General features: G+C 38.6%; 1 protein-coding gene across 2 annotated transcripts; it reads right to left on the bottom strand.

The window, feature by feature from the left end:
- Positions 1 to 446: 446 nt before the first annotated feature.
- Positions 447 to 23,876, bottom strand: uso1 (USO1 vesicle transport factor). Of its 2 annotated transcripts, XM_088341817.1 has the most exons (25): positions 23,635 to 23,876; positions 21,116 to 21,202; positions 20,628 to 20,692; positions 20,202 to 20,278; positions 18,892 to 18,992; positions 18,553 to 18,655; positions 18,419 to 18,474; positions 18,207 to 18,327; positions 15,639 to 15,817; positions 15,337 to 15,477; positions 15,173 to 15,261; positions 13,925 to 14,079; positions 12,784 to 12,989; positions 12,141 to 12,161; positions 10,858 to 10,968; positions 10,519 to 10,637; positions 10,264 to 10,445; positions 10,047 to 10,168; positions 9,832 to 9,970; positions 7,395 to 7,564; positions 6,479 to 6,544; positions 6,314 to 6,412; positions 6,147 to 6,251; positions 2,587 to 2,802; positions 447 to 1,923 (listed from the first exon to the last, which is right to left on the bottom strand). In XM_088341817.1, the coding sequence occupies exons 1-25, from the start codon at positions 23,698 to 23,700 to the stop codon at positions 1,876 to 1,878; spliced, it is 2,844 nt and encodes a 947-aa protein (XP_088197943.1). In that variant the 5' UTR covers positions 23,701 to 23,876; the 3' UTR covers positions 447 to 1,875. The 2 variants fall into 2 exon arrangements, with proteins under 2 accessions (XP_088197943.1, XP_088197944.1); XM_088341818.1 differs by lacking the exon at positions 12,141 to 12,161.

The raw sequence follows: 23,876 nt of genomic DNA, 5'->3' as shown, positions 1-23,876 counted from the left end.
TACTCCAAGCTGAAATGAGCGCTATGCATTTGCTGATTACTACAATCATTGTCCGTTTTTCAACGGAATGCGCCGTGTTTTGAAGTCATGAAATGAAATGATCTGCATTTATCTGGTGACATCACAGCTCAAGGAGATATGAGGTTAAACTGTCTACTTTGATCCATGGCGCAGGGAATATTTCGGAACATATCTGCATGATTGTGGGGAGGAGCACTACACGTTCTGTGCCTAATTGAAAAAAAAAAAGAAACCTATAAAAGACTTTTATAATCTGTTTAAGAACGCGCCATCATACAGTAATTACTATCCATTAAGCTTTAAACAGTCTATTGAAAACTACCGGTACTTCAATTTAGTGCTCACCATCAATGGTGTAAAACTCAAAGACTAGCAACAAATTTTCTTAGCAAACAATTGAATGAAAATAAGAAAACAGACAACCATGATTTTTAGAACATTTTATTAGAAAAGGGGCAGGGCATTCCAGACTCGTGGTTAGCAAATTTTGTTGAAAAATTGGGAAAAGTGGGTTGGACATTCTGGCCCTATTTCTAGTTATTTCATTTTCTTTCAGCGCCACTTAGTGGTCCAAAAAACTTCACTGTTAAAAAATATTGAATAAAAAGAAAAACTACATAAACTGAGTCATAAATATGATTTTTTTTAATACTCATATCAATACATTTGAATTTATCAGGCATAACACGAGCCACACCTAGAGGGTGCTAACAACATTATGTGTTGTCTCGCTGCCATGGGTACCCCAAACCTCACCAAGGTCTTGGAAAAAAAATTCAGCCCTTTGGTCACCGAGTATCCGTAGTTTGTATTCTTCCTTGTGCTTTCAGCACTCATTCTTGGTTAAACGACACCATACAATGGTCAAATAATGCACACTGTTCCTTCAGGTAAATCTCATTGAAGACCCCAGTCTTCAGGTGCAAATGCGTGCGGTTGGTGGGCAATCATCCACTTTGTACCCAGCTTCTTGTAAAATTGGGTACTTTCTGTAAATGAATGAACACCTTATTGGTGCAATGTATTGCACACCTCTGTTTTGTTACATTGATAGTTAAGCTACAATTTGTAATTTCCTGTTAATTATCTGATTGTTAAAATAAATATAACATCAATTTCCAAATGTTTTTCAATTCGTCAAAAATCTTTTATTTTCCCTGTAAAAATTGTTTTTAGTATTCAAAAGGTAAGCTACTATCAAACCCTGTCTTTGCTCCACTAGCTCAATGTCGAAAAACACCGAAGCTGGGCTGTCTTACTGTAAACTGTGGTCTATTAATAGAACGTGCTGCAATGAATGGTGCATTTTTTTTAATATAGGGGGTTTGCTTCTCTCTAGCGTTGAACAAGAGATACTGCAACAATATAAGGCACAAACCCGTCAGTGCAAAACAATATTTGACATAATGATTGGTAAACAATACAAAATACAGCGTTTTAATTTCGTAAAATTTAATTTACCAACAATTATAATTCTTCCATAAGTCTTGCTTTCAAGTTGTCTCGTAAATGGTTACACAGTACTGTATAGCTGGATGACAAAATATTCTCTTCTGTTTTTTACATTTAGTCAGTTTTGCAGCATATCACAGAGAAATTAAACATGATATTTATGCTCATTTTCTTGATAGGGTGTCTAAGTGTAGCACGTGAGTTCAAATTAACTTTTATTATGAGTAAAGTGTGTTACCTCTTTGAGATGAACCACTGACTTTGAGTGTTCGTTTTGGAGTCATGATGCCACTAAAGAAGTTGTACGTATTGTTGTAGAATGTGAGGAACCAAAAAGGCAAGCGCCAAAGTGAGAACACCTGCTTCAAAATCAAAGTCCAAGTTCCTCAAGCCAGTCCTGTTTTAATCCTCATCTCTGTCGTCCTCGTCTGTCTGGTCCTCATCGTCCACCTGCAGGTTCAAAACAGGTTTTATAAGAGTAACCATTTTGAATTTTATTGACACTTCGACGTTATTATTTATCACATTACCGGTACACTAAAGCAGTGATTCTAAATTATTATCTGTCACGCTTCCCCCTTCGAAAGAAGGAAACCCCTCACGCCCAATGAAAAGCGTCTTTCAGTGGGCGATAGCTTAGATTTTTTGGCTTCAAGCTGTCTGCCGCTAATATTTTTAAACCAAGCAAGCCCACCAGGATGTCCTTGTCTAACACAGGGGTTGCAGTGAAGCTATGCAACAAATACTCTTAGTCAAACTTCCTGGTTTTAGCTTTGGGGCGACTATTGTTTTCCTCTTTATCCCCATCTTTTCAGCCTGTCTACTCATCCCCATTAAATATTTTTTCCCGGGGTCACTTGAGGATCTGCAACCCTTTATACTCATTCTCTGTGCTATGTGTGCGCAAAGCGCTGACGATTCACTGCGGAGCGTGCTCTGCCAACGAGAGGGCCACTACCCCCTAATAATGTAGCAGGGGTGCAATTTCACTTTATCCTAGGACAGCAAAAAAAGGCGTGCAAGACTATTTAAGAACCGGTACACTTAGATCAAATTCTTGTTGGATAACATATTGCTCCAATTACATAGTTGTTATTCTAGGGTTCTGTATACCGTCTCTCCGAGGTCTTTAAGTCTCAGCCGAAGACTCTGGATCTTTTGGTCCTGGTCTGCCAGCAGCATGAGCAAGTCGTCTTGTTCCTTCTTGGACTCCACCAGTTCTTCTTTAAGCTTGGCCATCTCAGTCTGCAGAATAGCCGCCGAGCTGGTGGCCGAGGCCGCCTGCTGTTCCAGTTGTGCTCGGCCCTCCGTCAGGCCTTTGACTTCCTCCTAAAGAAAGGACAATGACATATATGTATTCTACATTTAATAGTTTTCAACCACAAATCAACATGATATAAATATTTTCACAATAGATTATTTATTAATACATTTAAATAAACAATACAAAAGTACTGTAAACCCCCAGGATACAGCAATCCTGCTTTATGATGTTTTCACTTTATGGTGTGGAATAGGATTTTTTTCAGCCCTTCTTTACGGCATTTACCTCACTATCTGACATCAACGCATCTTATCACAAGCCCATAACACTGGGATCAGAATGGAGATTTTCATTTTCAGCTGAAATACAGGCCAGGTCTAGGGCGGAGCCCGGTGGGGGGCTCAGGGGGGTGTAGCCCCCCTGAAGCCAACAGCATTTATCTTTTTTGCTATGTGAAAATTGCACTAGAATGAATTAAATCCAACAAAACAGAAACCATGTATTTTGTTCAGTTTTAAAATGTTTAAAACAATTGGGGGATTACAATGTTACAACCAGCACCATTGTTGTTGTGTTTTGATGATGAAGATGGACCTTGTATTTAGCTACTAATCAACAATATATATGAAAATATATACACTAATAACCATTCATCATTAATTTGAAAATAGAATGCACAAACTGAACATGATTAAAGAAAATACATGTCAGTCTGTGACAGTCTTCTCCAGCCATGACCACTTACATTTATTCTTGATTCCTTTATCAATCTCGGAGACAAAAGCCTCGTCTTCTTTTCTTAGTATTTTCATATTTACTTTTTCAAACACTCATTTCACCGTTTGAAAAGACCGGAAGGAGCGCTATGTTTGAGAAAGCCAATGCTCTGAACAAAAGCTCCGCTGATTGGTTATCAGTGAACCTATCGACCAATGGTAGGAGTCGATCTATTTGTTGTGTGTTATAGATCTAATGCGCTGCGCTTCTTTTTGCAGATCTTTCTCGCGATCTCTAACTGCTAACCTGGGGTGATGAAATAGTCACGTATCATACCTCACCCCCCAAAATATTTTCTCATCGAATTTAGACGATTTATGGGAATGACCTTTGGGGTTCAAAAACAGCGGAAATCCGCGGATCCGCGGAAAATTCTGATCCCTGAAAACATATCAAATTCAAACTTTGCGGTGTTCAGGCATATGTACGGTTGTGTCTCCAGGATGCCTGTCTGATATTGGTTGACGTTATGTAAAATGCTAGTCTGCTATTGGTTTGTATCACAATCAATCAATATACCTAAGCCATATCCCCCCCAGGGGGAGGTGGCTAGAGTCAAGAACACACTCATATTCACCAAACATTTACTCCCCTTTGCTCTTCCCAACGTAAATCTGAACAATAAGCCCACAGTACAACAAGGGTTAAGTTGCTGTGCCATGCAACACTTCATCACAGAGAGGCCCGACAGCATACACAAGTTTACCCCCTTCTTGCTTCTCACCTTTCACCAACCCTCTTCTTCATATCCTCCCCCAAAACCCCACCTGCTGCTACATGGTTGGTTGATTGGATCCCTTAACCACGAGGGTCGTATGGGGCACCATTTCCTGTGGTGTGCCTTGGGCTAGTACAGCCTGGTAGGCCCCATCCCTCACTAGGCCAACATATGTTTCCACCCAGTCTCAAACCGGAGACCTTTAGAGTGTCAGGCGAATGTGCTAAACACTGGACTGCGGAAACACATACGAACCCAAATACTTAAAACCAAGGACCTCTTACAATTGTACACCATTCAACAAAGTCTCAAAAACACCCACAGTACCTCACCACCACTCAATCACCTTATTACCTTACTCTTGTGTGCATTCACCTTAAACTTCCTTCTCTTACGCACTCTATCAAACTCAACTACCAAAGCAAAGTCAGCCACCAAAGCAGTGTCATCTGCAAACAACAGCTGACTTACATGCAAGTCACCCCCACACACTATACCTGCTCTTAGACACACCTCACGCATCGCTCTATCCATATACAAATTGACTCAAACCCACTTTCACCGGAAACCATGCACCCACTTCACTCCCCACTATCACAAAAACTCTACTATCCTCATGAAAACTTTGCGCAGAGCGCGGCAGCCTCCCAGACACCCCATATATCCTTTATCACAATGCCTCCTGATCTATCCTGCCATATGATTTTTCTAAATCCATAAATGCCCGGTGTATTCCATTCGCTATAAACCTTTCACACAACTACTTGACAGCAAATATCTGATCTGTTATTTTAATGTTCGAAAAAAAGTTTTCATTCATTCATTCATTCATCTGTACATCCCCTTCCTCTTCTAAACCCAAACTCCTCCCCAAATACTCATTCTGTCTTATCCCTTAATCTTCTAATTAAAATTCTGCCGTAAAGCTTTGCCATCACACTCAACAGACATATACCTCTCAAATTACTACACACAGCCTGTCACTTTTCCCTTTGTACAAGGGAACTACACATGCACTACACTAATGCTCTGGTACCACTCCAAACAGGGAACCTATATTAAACAACCTTACAAGCCACACTATCACAGAATTACCACCTCTCCTGAAATGCTCTACAATGTATCCATCCAACACAGCAGCCTTCCCCTCCATTTGTGTCACGGCATCATGAAAATGCCGAAATGCTATTCGCTGATCCCCCTCCCAAGACTCCTTTCTCTTCATTAATTTCTGAATCTTGTGTTCATTGTTAACACTTTACAAGTTGGTAATTTCATTCTCTATTTATTTACTGTGGGGCCAAAACCTCGCAAGGATGCAAAAGGGAGAAGCAAAAACATGATATCCATGGAAACAAAGCTTCCGATCATCAAGAAATATGCAGACGGCACACAAATTGCTTTCTCTCATTAAGTTGCATGGCTGGAAAAAAGGATGGTTTGGATTTTTATTTGAGTTAGGTAAGTGATTAAAGTAAGGAGATCTTCTAAGAGGGTTAAAATCCTCGCAAGTGGACAGTTCAAAATCAGTTTCATTTTTAATCCGCCGTTGCATCCCCCTCTGCATTCACCTGCTAACTCAACTGTACCAGCTCAAGCCACGTCACACCAAAGTTAAATAAAATGCAATCTTTATATATATGTATGTATGTATATTTAATTATAATGCTACTCAATCATATAAACATATTACACATAAGTGGTACTTAATATATACGAGTTAGGTATTCTAATGTTTCAATCAAGAAATCCAGGCGTTTGTAACGCATTAACTACACATTGAGATAGGTTTTTAATTTCACTTTGCGATCCGGGGGTCTACTGTATATTGTTGCGACAATATTACAGTGAAAAAAGTAAATGAACACAATTTTCTGCTTTTTCGTAAGGTAACACAAAATATTTTTCACCCACTTTCAGGCTTTCAATTTTAGACGTCTGCGCCGATAATCTGCTCTCCAGTTCAGTCATTCTGGTAGAATCCACAGAGGAATGACTGCTTGAAGCAGCACCTGTGGACTGTAAAAGTGGAACTTGATTATTTACAAAATTAAAATGTTAAAAAACTTGTAGATATCTACCTCTGTTTCAGCGACTCTAAGAAAGTTCTCATTGTCTGACTTAAGCTGGCTGATTTCCGCCTCCTGTGACTGAACCTGGCTCTTCAGGAATTCCAATTGCTTTAAGGGACAACAAATCTGGTTTATTACATTCATCATCATTATTGTCAGTGACGTGTCATTTACCTTAAGAAGTTCTGTGTTGTCCGAGCCTTCTATTGCACCCTCTGTTAGCTGTGACCCCTCGGAACGCTAACAACACAAAATTATTAGAAAATGAATGCAAAAATAAATCCGCAAAACGCACAAACAGAGATCCCTCGTTTTTTGTGGTTAATGGGGACTGTTATCAACCGCAAATACTGAATAAATATAAATCAATTCGATTTCGAAAGTATACAGTAGTTTAAATTGGTCAGTTTTATTGGGGGGAGCCCCTTCATTAAAGGGACATGCCGACATACCAACAGAGAGAGAATACAAATTGAAACCCAGTACCCATTTAAAATTAGTCTACGTTTTTTTGGGAGGGGGGCACATCTTGATCAATGCCCTGAGAGAGAGGGAGAGAAAGAGTACATGTGTCACATGAGCTGCTGTTTTTTTTTTTTTTTTGTTGGTCAAAGTCCTGCCTACTGAGCGAGCGAGTGAGTGAGTGAGGAAGAGAGCGAGAGAGCACAAAGGGTTCGGCAGATGCATGGTTTAGGCGGCATGACGAAAGGAGCGGGACACTATCACTTGTCAGTGAGATGAAGAAACGCAGAGCAGGTGTCCAGTCACAATACAGCATGAAAGAAGCTATGATATAAATTGGCCAATCGTTTTTGAAGCTCTCAAGTCAAGAGGTGCTGACCAATCGTTGTTAATCTTGGCTGTACGAGATGCTCCCCCGTGTATTTTAGGTAAATATTTTATTCCCGCGAAGGAGTGAACCAGTGATAAATGATAAACTCCATAGAGACTTCTTGTGATTAAGGGCTATACAAGTGAACATGACTTGAAGAGCAAAAGGAGCAAGCGGTCACTGTATACGCTGTCTAATTCATCTTTGTGCTACTAAAATTAAACACATGAGGTACAATAAAAGAAAGTCCCTACTAACCATAGAGTCAATGATGGCGTCTTTTTCACTGAGCTGTTTCTGAAGGAGGGCATGTTGATTACGCAGTTCTTCCATCTCCTCCCGAAGCTGCGCAGCCTCTTCAGTCTGCATGCCGTTTACGTGGCTGCCATCTCCCGGCGTGCTGTTGGCGTTACTTGAGTTTTCCTTGCCTATTCACAAGCAATGAGGAAAGTTTACAATGGGTGTACACATTTTTTCCTTCAAGTGTCACTTAAAAAAAAAAAATAGAATACATCAGCCAATTATTTTTTCTATAATTAACCAACTCCACGACAATCCATTTTTTGTATTCTGATATCCAAATAAGTGATTTATAAGGCGAGTTGAAAATATTACAAAAACATTTTTAAAGAGCAAATAATCTATCCATCTATCTATCTACCCTGGTCATATCCCTCTAGAGGGGTGACCGACAGCAAGACAAACACATACACAAAAACAAAGAAAAAGAAAAAATAGCAACAAACACGAAAATGTAACCATTGCCATATCAAATGCCCAAACACCCAAACAAGGTAAGCACCTCTGCACCCAAGTTGGTCATACTTTCGTCCCTACAGATGAAATGGGACACAAGAAAGCGGCCATGTCACTCGGGTCAAGGTGACACAACATACTCTTCTGTTCAACTGCAGGGGCTGACAGCTTTCACTGGTTTACCCCTGCCGCATCATACAGGTGCCCTGCCCATCCCTTAGAACAAGTCTATACTTCCCATTATACTTTTACAACAAAAGAGCAAATAAAACAATCTAAATAGTTCATTTGCATTCCTTGAAAATTTAACGGGGGGTTGCTTAGCTTGAGTTTTCTCCTTAAAAGTTAAAAATTAAATATTTCTCTATTATCTATGTGTTAACAATTCCCAACTGAGTTAAAATATATATATTTTTTTTCACAGCGCCTATTCACTTTTATCTTACTTTTACCCTCTGTTTTACAGCCATGGAGCGCATTACGTTTGAGGAAAGGAGGCGAGGGGATGGGGAGAGGAGAGTGATTTTACGCGCATGGTCACGGTTTTCTTTTATCACAGTATGAAAATGGTGAAAATAAGAATAGGACCATTTCAAATACAGTCCAAATGCCAACCCAAAACCCTCAAAAAAATTAAAAAGGGAGAAATTATTCAAGCACACACGAGTAAGCACTTCACATACTTCCACACGCAACAAAAGGATCTTGACAGAGGCTGCAATGATGATTTTATCCAGAGGATGGTGTCAGCAAGTAGAATATTTTCAATTGACGAACGCCACCTTTAAACTAAAATGTGTAAAATATATAAAATAATCCTATGAGCAAATATTTTACTACGGCAAGGAAATACATATATTATATTTAGTTTGATTTACAGTAGGGCACCACGGCGGCACAGTGGTGAGCGCGTGTGCGGCACAGTTCTAAGGTCACAAGATCAAATCTCCTGTGTGGAGTTTGCATGTTCTCCCCGTGCCTGCATGGGTTTCCTCCGGGCACTCCGGTTTCCTCCCATTACAAAAACATGCATGTCAGGTTAATTGGCCAGTCGAAATTGTCCCTAAGTGCGAATGATCGAGTGAGTTGTCGGTCTCTGTGTGCCCTACGACTGGCTGGCAACCAGTTCAGGGTGTCCCCTGCCCATTGCCCGAAGATAGCTGGGATGGGCTTCAGCACCCCTGTGACTGAGGATAATGAATGGATGATTTACGGTAGCTTACCTAATTGACAGTTTACCAAACAAGTCAGGATACATGCTAATGCCAAATGCTGAGTGGGTCAATCTGCAACCACACTTTGTCTACATTAAGCATTAGAAAGCAGTACATTTTTGAAGTGAACAACAGGAGGGAGCTTCCAATTCTTATCAGGAGCTGGCACCTTTCAAGACACTTTTCTTTTTCTTTCTCTTACTTTTTTTCTATTGAAGCCATACATGATTGGTCAATATGTGTTGTGTCGTCTCTTAAAAGTGCAATACAGAGGACAAAAAGAGTCCAAATGAACGGAGAGGATGCAGGAAAAGGAGAGTTGGGCTCTCAATTGAAAGATATATACGCATTTTAACTGAAAATTTCCTTGAGTGTTTTTCAAGGGCTCTCTGTTGTTTCAGTCTAAATTGGTTAAAAGACGAATCACAAATAGTTAGTTTTTTTAATTTTTAATAATTTAAGGCACTGAAAAGTTAATATTTTCATTTTTTCCTCATGAAATAAAGTTGCTCCATTTAAGTTGAAATAAGTTAAAAGTTCACTTTAGAGTGAAAACAATAAAGGCTGGTATTCTAGAGTAATAAAATATTTTTTAAACCATTACTTATTCCCGTTATTCATGTTAATTATTGGTTATATACAGATTAAAACAACAAAACAAATATTAAGAGCCGTTTGGGAGCGAAAAGAGGGAGCTGGAATTCCCATCACTAAAATGAACCTACCCAGTTTGAGTTTTAGGAGATTGTATTGGTCCTTGTGCTGCTGGATTTGGCTCAGTTGCTGGGCCATAGTGGCCTGCATCTGTTCAGTCTGGTTGGTCAAGGAAAACACCTGCTCCTTCAGCTCTTGTATCTTTGCATCCTGACAACAGAGGCAAAAACCTTGAAGTATTTAAGTATTGGGATGTGATTTTCCTTTTCGATGAAAGGAGGCTTACTTGCTCTCTAATCAGCTCTTTGTACTGCGTGACAATGTTGTCGTGCTGCTCCAGCGTTTTTTTAACCTCCTCTTCTTTCTGCTCATCTTCCTCAGATTTGTGGACTGCCTTGGTTATCACACCTATTTTATGCCACAGGAGCAAATAATGTTCGGAAATTATGTTTCCGTTTTTCGATAAGACAGAAGTAAATCTTCAATGATTCCTGGGTACGGACCTTCCAGTTCTTTAACCAGCTTGGTGAATTCATGGTCGAAGAGCATCTGGTCTGGAGCTGGGAAAACTGGCTGTGGCTTCTGGGCGGCGCGTGAGTAGAGCTCATGTTTGGTGACAAAACCCAGCTTTTCCACAAAGTTCTCCTTGCCGATGCGTTTCTCAATCAGTTGCTTCAACTTATCTCTGAGGTGGACAAGGAGCACAGCCCAAAAAGTTAACAAGTCATCTTGTGGCGGGGCAAGGGCGAAGTGCTCACTTGGTGTAGTTTTCCAGCGAGTTGTCATTATAGTAGATGCAAATACCCAGCAGCAGCGCGCAGAGGCCTTGCACCAGGCGTTCATCCTCACCCTGGTTCTCAGAGATTTGCGTTGTGAGCTACAGTGATCGAAGCGTCAAGGACAAGTTTTATTTAGCATCGAGAACCCATTTTCACTCCCCTGGATCTATCCGAATAGAACTTTTAAGAAAAAAATAATTTAACTTTAAAAATGTATGTCCCTAATATTAAAAAACATTTTAAGAAAACAACTTTCTTCCCAAATGTTAACATGAAACTATAAGATTGAGCAAGGCTATTGAGGCTCTCCAAGGATACAAAAGGGACGTTTTCTTGATTGTGTAGAAAGTGTGTGACAGCGATCGGGCAGTTGTTGATCCATGTGCACAGCAGCATGAGGAGACCCACCTTGGTCTGCACCTTGCTGCCCTGTAGAGTAGAACACAGAACAGGTATCTTCCATTGCTAGTGAAAAATGGGATCTCCAGTGCTCATTTTATTATTTGTAAATTTATAAATCAATATTTTAATTTTATTTCCATCAACCTGTGGATATATATAAAATTGTTTTATTTACATACAAGAATTACCATTATTTATTGAAATGTATTTACCTGAGAAGCAAGTTAGAACATATAAAAACATTATACATTTATCTTTCATCATTTGCATGAATAACAGTATCTGTGTAAAAGTGGTTATTAATATGGTTATAGGTTAATGGCAAAAAAAGCAGATGTGAACAAACATGTCTTGCAACGTTAAGATATAATGATGAAGACATGATCGAATAAAACCATAGCATGCTTTTAAATAAACTATATTATCTTTCATTATTTAGGAACTCTTACATATCTTTCAGTCAATTAAACGTGTTGAAAATACAACCAAACATGTCTTTAAAACTTAGGGGAAGGGTAAGAAGCTGCCTGCCACGTGCAACAAGCTCTGCATAACCTATGCAATTTACAAGTTACCTTTTTAGAATGAGTCTCCAAATAGCACACGATGCAAAAAATTGAAACAAACAGAAGGTCTTATTGAACAAACAAGTTATGCGAAAATAATCCGGAAATAAGCATACAGAGAACTAGCATCTGTATTTCAGGCAAACACAATAAGCATATTTCTTCGAAACAAATTAAGCCTGGAGTGTTAAAGTTTTTGGTTACCCAATAAAATAAAATAATATAATTAAAATAAAGTTAATACAGGATTATGGATGAGTGTTAAAGGGTGATAAATTGAATGATAAATTTGTTTAATGTTAAAACATAAGACTTAATTCTAATAAATTAATGTTAATCTCACAAATGTAAGCTTAATCATCAGGATCTAAAATTAAGTTAAATGTGTTGTGAACCACAAAATAAATATGCTGACTGAAATGCATGATTTAGCATTAGTGCAACATGATTATGTTAAGCCACAGGATAGAAACCTGGAACCAGGAGTTGCTTTTCACCAAGACCCCCTTCACACAAACACCCACCCCCACTCCTTTAAGAACTTCCTGCTACACAAGCCAAGCCGAGCCGAAACAAAGAAAAAAACACCCTCATCAACTACACACAAACACATGAAGCACACACTTTACTTACCCGCCTGTTGAGTTTATCACCCTGAAAAACCAATGTAAAATCGTTCTAATCAATCACAGACAACCTTTGGCCACTAAAATAAGCCTGGTTTACATTTGAAGATTCAATTACCCTTTTGCGTGGGAGAAATATTTCTAATACATACATAAGTTTGTTTAATTCTAGTCTTTGTTTTTGGATTTACTTACAGTTGTAATGTTCAACAATGCATATGGTGTTTTTCCTCACTGGAATGAATTTTATGTGACGCATAATCAAAACATGCATTATTTATGCCATTCGATAAATAGTGTAGTCCAATTACTTTGCAAACACTAGGGCAGGGGTCTCAAACATTTGTCAAGCCAAGAGCTACTTTTTTTTTTTACTGATTATAATTCAAAATCTTATCATGTTCTTACTATCTTATCAACATGTTAATTATTGGAACGATGATTAAAAATACTCAGTCAACCACTAAAAAAATAAAAATAATGACCCAGCACTGGTGAGCTATTTTCAGAACAGGACCGCGACGCCTCAGTTGTCCTTAGAGTGATCCCTGGTGCCTAAGGGCACCACATTGGAGACCCCTGCCATAGGGCATAGGCTATTACCAAATTGACAACCCCCAAACTATAACACTATTATTATGCATGTTTACCTGAGAGAGAATGTTGGTGCACTGCTGAAGCAAAGAGACGGGTGGATTGCCCAGGCTGGTAGCAAGCTGAACCCGCAGAAGCTGCTCTTTTTGGGTGAGGTTGTCCTGAAGGGAGTGGGCCAGGGCCACCGACGCACACCAATTAGACAGGGAATCAGCTGAGAAGAGGCCGCCGCACAAAAGCTGGCCGGCTGAGATGGAATTGGCTGAGGGACGGTAGCAACAGAAAAAATGTTGGTTAATACAGACGCTCCCCTACTTACGACCATTCCACTTACATAAAACGGTACATACCAACAAAAAAAAAGTTCAGGATGTCAAAAAATATCCGGACAATGCTGTAAGTTAGATTTTGTATTGTGTGCGCCTTTTTCCGAGTACAGGACATTACTGTAGTGCTTCTTTCCGCTGCTACCGGCGTGTGGGGCTGCGAGAGGTCACCCAGCATCCACCCGGAAGTAAAAAAAAAATCTGCTTCCTCTTACTAGTTTGTATGTAAACATTCTATACTGTATGTCTATACAATCTCCAGCACACCAAGAACTTTGACATTTTTATTGTTTAATATCTCGTGCATCCATTCAATATATGTAAAGTTTAAAGAAGAGGTGAGGCGTTTCTTTTGAAATTAAAGTGGAATAAGAAAGCTTGATGCGGTTGAGAGAATGCTCGTAACGCTTTTTTTTTTCGGACACTTTTTACCATGGAGGATGACCTCTTGAAGCGCATAATCCAAAAGTAAGTTAAACTAAACTTTATTTATCTTTATAGAGCATATTATTTTATGAAATGTTTAATGTTTAGTACAAAACAATACAGGTTACTTATACAAGCCTTAAACATACTTATATTAACCTTAAACGTACAAAATATAGCACTAAAGCAACTTACGAACAAATTCAACTTACAAACAATCGTCCAGAACCCATCTCGTTCGTGAGTCGGGCATTTGGTGCAAGCTTTAGAGGGCTGGTATTTACAATTTTTTACAAATATTGATTGAATGTCTTCTTGGCATGTATGATCTGGTATTACAATTCTAATGCAACATCTCAGTGTCAAAAATAATACTAGATGAAACACTTCCGCGCTTACAAATTGCCCCAAAAAAATGCAGAATCGTATGAAGTGTGTAACTAACCATCAATAGTCGAAGGCAAAAGCGTGGCCACGATCTCCCCTTGCCCTTTCTGGTTCTTGTACAAGAAGCACTGGAAGCAGTACAGCACAGCGCAGCGGAGCACAAAAGGTTGCCGCTCATTGACCATGGACATAAGCAGGACAACAATAGCAGGTCTATGGAGCAAAAATAAAGGGAAGTGCTGAGATGTAGAGTGGACAGCTGCATGAACTAAGTCAATGCCAGATGTTACTCTCAAATTGGAAGTGCCCAGCCAATTTTGGCCTTGTTGACTCATTCGTAAAGGCCTACAGAAAATTTAGCTCTGTAGCGATAGAGGCATAGGACAGGTCAAAAGAAAGCTTGAACCCTCATCTTTTGTTAGAAAAAAACTATTCTTCTAGATTTTAGCATTGTGTAGTAAACAACAGTTGAACATTGCCAAGTTTCTTGAAAATACCCATCATTATGCTGTGTGTTTGCATGCCAGAATTGGAGAAAAAAAAGTTAGTGATCATAAATTGAGGTTTTAATGGATCCCAGCAAACACTCCTGATCATAAAAAGGAGAGATCAGTAGTTAAATGTATTAAAGTGAAAAGATTGGACTGAGGCACTCATAAAAATGCTCAGGTTTATAGCGCACACTTATTATTAGATAAGAGAACTCAAACGTTTATGATTGTTGCCATCGAAGCCATATTACTTATAATATCGTACATCGTATATAGTTTTAGCTAACTTATCAAATGTAGGCTAAATTGAAACAATTAGCTTAGAAAACAATGCTTGCGGCTGCTCAAAAATAAAAACGAGCACAGATTGCAAACAAATGTTGGGCACACAATCCAAATCGCACAGAAAATGACAAAATAGAGATGTCTGCAGGTTTCTTGATTTGTAAATGGAAATAGTCAGCGCAATTCTGAATGACAATTGACACCCAAAAAATTTTCGTGTTAATGTTTATTTTTTGAATGAATAGAATTTTTACAATGAAATTGCTGAAAATGACTTTTAAAAATACTAGCAACAGTATAAGGAATTAGATATGCCCACGTTACCTTTTCCCCTAATGCATTGCGAGGTATCAGATTTGGGACCGTATTCGTCGATACAAAAATAAAATCACAATTTTTTCCTCCTTTCTAAATGCGACCCGCAACTCAAACATTTACCCACCCCGGGCTAGCGTGCAAAAACATATATAGGTGAATTATTCATCAAATAAAAGTGAAATTTTCTATACTCCGAAATGTTTGTGTCTCACCTTGGTGGGTTTGATGGTGCATTGACTGATGCAAAATAGTCCTGATTGACCTGCGAACCTCTGATGACTTCTGACACAGTGTTGATGGTCTATATGGAATTTGTAAGAAGGTTCAAATACTGCACAGGCCTACTCTTAATTTGGAAATAACGATCGCAATTTACCTCAGTGAGGATGTCCGCTGGCACTCCGGTGGCCATTAGGATGGTGCACAGCTGCTGCAGCAGGCCACATTGGTACATGGACTTCTGACAGCTGGCCGTTGCTCCAGGCGAGTTCACAGGGGACACCATAACTCGGACCAACTGGGATTAACAAACATAACACAGAATACTGTAAAATAGCTGTGGAGCTACAAAACAAGACTTGGGAGTTGAAGTAACATTCTGAACATTAGCTTTGAATAGTGGTTATGCTGTGCTTTTGTAACAACCCCAAGAAAGGCTATCGAGAATGCTGAGTTTACCTGCAGCATGAGGTGGAGATTGGTGACTTTCTGGGCCGACCATCCCGAGTTGTCATCGCCGACCTCGAACCATGGCTTCATGCGCTGGATGAAAGAGCCCTCTTTGAAAAAGTTTTGGTTGGAGCTGTTGTTCTTGAGGAGGTTGCGCAGTAGGAGCAGGCAGTCCTCTACCACAATTCCTGTGCACAAACATGCACTATTGTGTTAATTCATAATTGAATCACTGCGGTAACACAATTAGGGGGATTTGTGTGTTCTGGATTATTATAGGATAAGTTAAGCAACACAAATTATAATTGACGAATACATTTTTAATGTTATAAAATATTACATTGTTACTCAAGTATAGGTAAATACAGCCCATCCGCCACATTGTCAACTCATGTATTTTTTTTTACCTTAAAACTGATTTTTGTATTCATCGTCTTTCCTAAATAATTTTGTTAGTTGTTATAAAATGTTACAGAAAACATAACACTTCGAACAACATAATTATTTTATGTTGATTAACAACATCTACTTCATATTAAGAATAAATATTTCTGTAACGTATTTTCTTTGTTATTTAAAATAAGCTTGGTCATTGGGGAGAAAGATGCGCAGGGTTCACACCGAAAACAAAAGCTAAAACCAGCATAATGAGTGGTATTATGATCACTTGTTTTTTATTTGCTTCCTTGACACTATCATGTCGCGTTGTGAAACCGGTCCGTGGTAAAAAATAAAAAATGTTGGGAGTTGAGAAAACATTTTCAGCAGTGCATGAAAAACCACAGCTGCAGTGTTAGCTTCGAAGCCAAAGGTGGCAAAAAACGTGACTGTGTTGGTTTTTGCAGCCTTGCTGGGAACATTCCTGTGTTGGATTTTTAGTTGATATATACAGTGAAGAAAATAAGTATTTGAACACCCTGCTATTTTGTTATTTCTCCCAATCATGGAGGGTTTGAAATTGTTGTCATAGGTGCATGTACAAATTAATAAATTAAAAAGAAAAATCCAGAAAAACAATGCATGTTTTTTCAACAATTTAATTGTGTGATATAGCTGCAAATAAGTATTTGAACACCTGAGAAAATTAAATGTTAATGTTAATATTTGGTACAGTAGCTTTTGTTTGCTGTTATAGAGGTCAAACGTTTCCTGTAGTTTTCACCAGGTTTGCTCACACTTGGCTGAGGAGGGATCTTGGCCCACTTCTTCACACAGATCTTCCCTAGATCAGTCAGGTTTCTGGGCTGTTGCTGAGAAACACCGACAGTCAATCTTATTCGGAGTGGAGACCCATGCAAGATATCACTCAGTGGGGTCTCAATGATTCTAAGAAAGGTGCTACACGACAGGAGTTGGTCAATGACCTGAAAAGAGCTCGAATTATCCAAGGTTACTATATATACTATAAGGTCTTGTTCTACGGACAGAAACACAGAGTTTGAGCTCCCTCCAAAGATTTTCGATTGGGTTCCGGTCTAGAGACTGGCTGGGATTTGCTAGAAACTTGATATTCTTCTAATGGAGCCACTCCTTGGTTTTCCTGGCTGTGTGCTTCGGGTCATTGTCCTGTTGGAAAACCCAGCTACGACCCATCTTCAATGCTATGACTGAGGGAAGGAGGTTGTTCCCCAAAATCTCACATAACACGGCCCCAGTCATCCTCTCTTTAATGCAGTGGACTCGTCCTGTCCCACATGCAGAAAAACACCCCCAAGCTACCGCGCCCACACTTCACAATAGGGATGGTGTGCTTTGGATTGTACTCTTCATTCTTCTTCCTCCAAACACGCTTAGTGGAATTATGACCAAAAAGTTCTATTTTGGTCTCATCTGACCATAATACTTTCCCCCGTGACTCCTCTGTATCATCTACATGGTCATATGCAAACTCAAGACGGGCCTTAACATGTTCTGGTTAAAGCAGGGGAACCTTTCATGCCATGCATGATTTCAAATCTTGACGTGTTAGTGTATTACCTACAGTAACCTTGGATAATTCGAGCTCTTTTCAGGTCATTGACCAACTCCTGTCGTGTAGCACCTTTCTTAGAATCATTGAGACCCCACTGAGTGATATCTTGCATGGGTCTCCACTCCAATTGAGATTGACTGTCATGTTTAGCTTCTTCCATTTTCTAATTATTTCTACAACAGTGGACCTTTTTTAACAAAAAAAAAAATTGTTAAAAAAAATAATGTATTGTGATTTCTGGATAATTCTTTTTAGTTTATCTCTCTCACAGTGCGCATGCACCGACGATGAAAATTTCAGACCCCTTCATGATTTCTAAGTGGGAAATAGCCAAATAGCAGGGTGTTCAAATAATTATTTTCTTCATTGTATATATGTATTTAGTATTTTGTAACACTGAAGCATGCTACCAATGGACCAGCCGTTGCTACGTACTGCCTTACTGTGCAGTTATATAATCCCTTTTTGCTGCTGTGAGAAGGTGACACTAAATTCAGATACTTGAAGGGTTGAAATGAAAAGGCTACGTTCAATTTGTATTTGAAGTCCCTCTTCAAATTAAAGATAGACTTTAGTGGAAACTCTTGCATTTGAGCATTTTGTACCTCCATCACTGCTTCCCTCTTCAGTGATTATATCCAGGAGCCGTTCAAAGGCATTCTCAAAGGCCACAATCTTCTGAATGGCAGCATTGCCTTTGGTTAACTGCTGGAGCAGCAACAAGCCCTGTGGTGATAGGAAATGGGCCCATTTGGTTTTTAATTGAATATAGGTAAATACTTTTCAGTAAAAAAAATATATATTGGAAAGTACTCACGTCATTGCGTATCACTTCTCTGGAATCGGCCAAAAGATCCATTAATCTGGAGACGCCTGCAAGGGCAAGAAAATAATGCATGGATATTCAAAAAAATCGAGAGCATTGCAGCATACAATGGCTTTCAAACATACCCATTGGACTAACAAGGATGATTTTCTGCAGCTGGACACATTGGTTCCTTAGAAGGGCGGTCAACAGCTTGACAGCAGGCCAGCGCACATGGAAGTCAAATTCCTGTGATGCAAAGCAGACGTGGCATTAAGAAAAAAAATTGCTGAAATGGTACAATTTTTTTCTGGAAATTTACTTTTGTTAAGCACCAGGAGATAAGGGTGGAAATAATTTGAAGGGGTAGGCGGTGTTTATTTATACAAATTTGTTTTGTCATGTGAAAAAACAACCATTCAGAAAACCACCACAATTAGCAAAAACCATAGCAACCCTGCCCATACAACGCTTGAGAATAGTACCTCCAACATGGTGAGGAGCAGTGTGATGTGCTCAGGGTCTTGGATGAATGCTTCTGTGAACTTGGCGCCTAAGTCATCATCCTGCTTCTGGGCAGTCTCATCTAGTAAAAAAAGAAAAAGAGGAGGTGACAGGTTCAAGTTCTGCAAAAAGCACAATGAAATACAAGAATTTTTTTTGCCGCATTCAGCCCAAGTTACTTGTTGGCTATACTACAAAGCTATAAATATAATTAGAGCATTTACTTTCTCCCAGGTAGTACAGAAAATATAGGAGCCAACTCACCTTTTTTCAAATAATCTTAATGGAAAATTAGTAGGTGTTAATCATTTTAAATAGGATTGTCTGATTCATGTTTTATATCACGCAGAAGCATGTTTTTCTAAAAATTCAACTTTCAATGGGAAATGTGGATACACCTCAAAAGAAAAAAAATGGACAAAAAGAAAGCATTTTAAGTAACATGTAGCTAAAAGCTCCTCTCTTCAAAAACACTAAGAGTCCTACCCAATTTCATTTGTACACCCAAACATAAGACGGATATAAACGTGCAATACCTTAGAATATTAGAACAATTCGGTTTTCATAGAGTAAACAAAATGACATTGATTTAAACAATGTCAGACTTTTTTTCTTTGGCTTTAATGTAAGGAGCACAATTGCACAACATAGACAAAATAATTGTCAAAAATCTCCTTCATGTACCAAAGGATTTTATTCAGTAAGCATATTAATCATGCTCTAAATATGCTTTTACTTAAAAATCCATTTTTTTAGTATGCGATGCAGAAATAATCTAAATACCTAATTGTAAAATGACGTGCTTCTATCTCAACATGCATGCCCTTGTGGCATCCTGCCTTGGCTGGGTTCCATTTAGAAAGAGAGAGATGGATTGATGCAATGTCTATATGACTCATCAGATCAGAAGAAGTGAATTTTCCAATAGACAAGCATAGCCAGCATAAGTGCTTTCCAATGCATTATTAATAATGGTTATTTCAACAATGCAACTTCACTTGTGTGACCAGATTAAGTCTGTTGATGCAAGGTAATGGAAAAGGGTGGCAATCATGCAAAGTGAAAAAAAAAGTTTTACCTTCTGATTCGTCTGGAGATAAAGACATGGAAGAAAAGAAGACAGGGAGAAACGACAATATTTACATTGGAAAAAAAACACACTTTTAGCATACAGGAAAAGCAAAGGGCTCATGAGTGACTGCCCACAAAAAGAAACAACAAAAGGCGAAGTTGAGACCGAAACTCCCTTTTCTTTTTTTAATTAATATTTTTTGAATCAATGGCTAGCTACCTTGCTCTTCCTCTTCTTCATTGCAGATAATGTTGAACAGCGTGTCCAAAGAATACCCAAGGATTTCAGAGTCAGACCTGTTGGATTTTGTGAAAAATATATAAAAATGTTTCTCTTGAGAATTGTTGACTAGAAAATAATTTTGAAAAAGGATTCTTACAAGTAGTTTGTGTAGTATGTGTTAAGGCAAATAATGGACTGATTTTTACATTTTTGTCTTAAAAAGAACATTTTTATTAAATAGCTATTAAGTCATTTTACAGCTGCATAAAAGCCTTGCTATCAATATTTAAATCCATGCTTTAAATATTGATAACGATAAGGTGGCAGTGGCAGTTTTAATGCAAATTTATTTCTATTAATGATATGGAATACAAATATTTTTTAATTACAACTTCAATCAGAGTAAACAACAGTGGCAAGTACCTGTCTGTTTGCAGGATGTTAATCAAGTGATCCATCGCTTGTGTGCCAACCTCCATGCGATACTTCTACAAAAGAAATTTAGTCATCTCGAGTCAATTTCACCAGATACTTGACAATTATGTTAAATCTATTTAAAACGGTGATTCCATCTTCCCTGATAAACATCTAAACTCCAGTCAATTGTTAGCCTGTTACTAACAGTTGAACATTCATTGTATTCCTCAAAACTGGCAATTGTAAAATGAACAATATATCCTCAATTAGTGGCCTCAATTGTCTAACATGGTAAATCATTTATCCACTTGATAAAAATCACACCGCAGTAATCGTGTGACAAGATTGTTTGAAGGTGCACCATAAAAATGACAAATTTGCTATTGTGAAAAGTTGGCAACACTATTAAGTACTCTGAGGAAACTGTACAAAACGCCATAAGTAACATATCAATAAAGTTCCATTCTCTTTTTATAAACATGCTGCAATCTTACCTTGGAAAGAGATTTGAGAGCACGGACCGCATCTCTGCGATCTTCGAGGAGAGTTGACGAAGCAACTCTGTCGCACAATTTCTGGATCTGTCGCCGAACAGAGGAAGTGTTAATGATTATTTAACTCGGTCTAAGTCTAAAAATGAAATATAGTACAGTACTATAATTCTGCTGCTATGTTTTTCAACAGCAAACAATTGCCACAAAGAAAGTGATTGGATTTATTTGAATGTTGCTTACACATTAATGTACATACTTGTCAATTCATAACATTTTCATATAATTTATTCAAGTAGAATATTTCAATGCATATTTAGAAATATTTGGCCAACCCCACATTAAAATTATTTTATAACATTTAATGTCCTTTTTCTTTAGCCGTTGTTTACAAAAATCTCGTAAATACATGTGGCGCTGAATTTGGTCATCATGATATTAATATACGAGTGGAGACGTGGCAGAATCTGCAGCTATAAGTGTGAAAGAAAACAAGTAGATCTACATTTTGCAAAACTGGAAAGTATCTTGAGAATTGAAGCAATGAGTACAAAGGCATAATCAAGTCATCAAAATGACAATAAGTGACAAGCGCTCCAGTCCTGGTAGGAATATTTAACATAAATAGTGGAACATTGTATTTCACATGAACAACGATGCGACAAGTGAAGGTGTTTTCAACACAAGTGCTGCTATACGGTAAATATTTTTACATCCCTTTAGAAATCTTCAAAGAAAAAAGAACTTCCAAAGCCTGGTATGCCTTTCCAGGCCATGTAACACCCTTTGACCAAGCAAAACATCAATTTCTTGCCCTTGACACAAGCAAAGTTTCTAGCCTGATCACTAAGTCCCAGCTTTGCTGGAAGGATGTCTGTCCACAAGCATTCAGCGGAGCTGCTCATGCAGCATGGGTAGGAGAAGCAGGTTTTAATCATGCAGCTACAGCCCTCTGCATACTGGGGCAAAAGATTCTTCTGTGCAGAGCTCAGAGTATGCCATGGCTCATAGAAATCAGATTTTTCAGAGGGGAGTCAGATTTTCTAGCCTGAATTTGTATAATAATTGTATTTATAGTAATTGATAACAACGGAGTATACATTGTTAACAACAAGATTAGACATGTAACTTCTGGATAAACATGTAATAAAGACCAAAAGGAGAGAAATAAAACAAAATAATGTCAGGATGAATTGGCAAAAATATGTTCAAGCTAGTGCTAGGAGATGGATTATGTCAAGAGCGTCGAAGCAATTGTGCAAAAAAAATACTACAATAACATGTAACAGCAAAAAAATTCCATAATAAGTCAATGAATAAAATATATGTGTGCACATTGTTCATTGTCTTCTGAGCTTGTTTAGGGTGGTGATGGCCCTGGGAAGAAACTATCTCTGAGCCTTTGAGTCCTTATATAAAGAGAACTGTAGCGCCTACCAGAGGGCGCAGCAGGTCAAACAGGTGGTGGCCAGGGTGAAAGGAGTCCTTGATAATGTTGTTCGCTCTGCTGCAGTTTCACAAGCAGGCAATACCAGCATATACAATTGAAGCCACTCATTGTTGACAGCTCTGCCTTACTGAAAATCCTGGTCTACTAGTGATCCAAAGAGCCAAGAAGAGATCCGCAGGTTCGAGAGCGTTCTCCAATCGGGCCCTGGTGCTGTGAAATGCTCTTCCCCCAGAGATTATATTTGCAACCTCAGTGGAACTGTTTAAATCTAAGCTTAAAACACACTTCTCTTCTATAGCATATGAATAACATATATTTTATGTTGACAATATATGTGTATTATTTGTTATTGCAACATCAGTTGCAACCTGGTCATCCTGGTAGGGGGATTACCTCATGTGCGGTCCCTTCTCAAGGTTTCTTCATTTTCCTCATGTTAAGGTTTTTGACTTTTTCCTTGCCCTCATGTGGGTTTTAGACCAGGGGATGGAGTCATAATAGTCTGTGGTCTGTGCAGCCCTTTGAGACTCTTTGTGATTAAGGGCTATACAAATAAACATGACTTGAATTGACTGATTTGGACATTCCTGATTATTTTTAGACCTATATAATAAAAATAACACGATTGTTTTAGAGGGAAAACATTTTTAGTTTGACCTTTACACATTAGAGTCCCCCAGATTTAACATGTATGGATGTTCAAAACAAGTTGATAATAACCGATGGCGAAACATTAAATAAATAAAGGTTATTATACAAATGTACATTGATCAGTAGAAATCGATTTACAATATTTTGACTGGAATAAAGATCACTGGATATGGATAAAAAAGCAAGATGAAAAGAGTAACCATTGTTAACGCAGGCGCATGGTATATTCAGTAAATGTTAGAGGGACCACATTAGCATTGAGATTAGCAAAGGTGATCTCTTCATTAAATACATGACCATGCGAAGGTGTTATTGGAAATATTCAGATATAGTTGGTCTTCATAGTGAATTTTGACACACATTCGAACTTGTAGGGAGCAAATGGTAATCTTTTGGTAAACAGCTGGGGTTAGCTCCATACCGTTTCGGCTCCAGTCGGCTGCGGCCCGGCAGCCTGCCCGCCCATCACTCCCCTAAAGAAGTTCATATTTTCAGACGACAGTGGAAGAGAACTCCCGACAACAACCCCCAGGAGACTCCTATCAGTATTTTGAATGAATAAAAATAAGAAAGAAAGCGTCCAGAATCGTGTGGTATTGTTGTTGTTTCAATTATTTTTGTGAGGTTGACAGAACGACCCCGGAACTCCTCGCTGAGGAAGGA

The sequence above is a fragment of the Urocampus carinirostris genome, chromosome 8 (genome assembly GCF_059441175.1).
Source record: "Urocampus carinirostris isolate Australia breed hairy pipefish chromosome 8, RoL_Ucar_1.0, whole genome shotgun sequence".
Classification (NCBI taxonomy): Eukaryota; Metazoa; Chordata; class Actinopteri; order Syngnathiformes; family Syngnathidae; genus Urocampus; species Urocampus carinirostris.
This window is presented reverse-complemented; position numbering and strand designations above follow the sequence as displayed.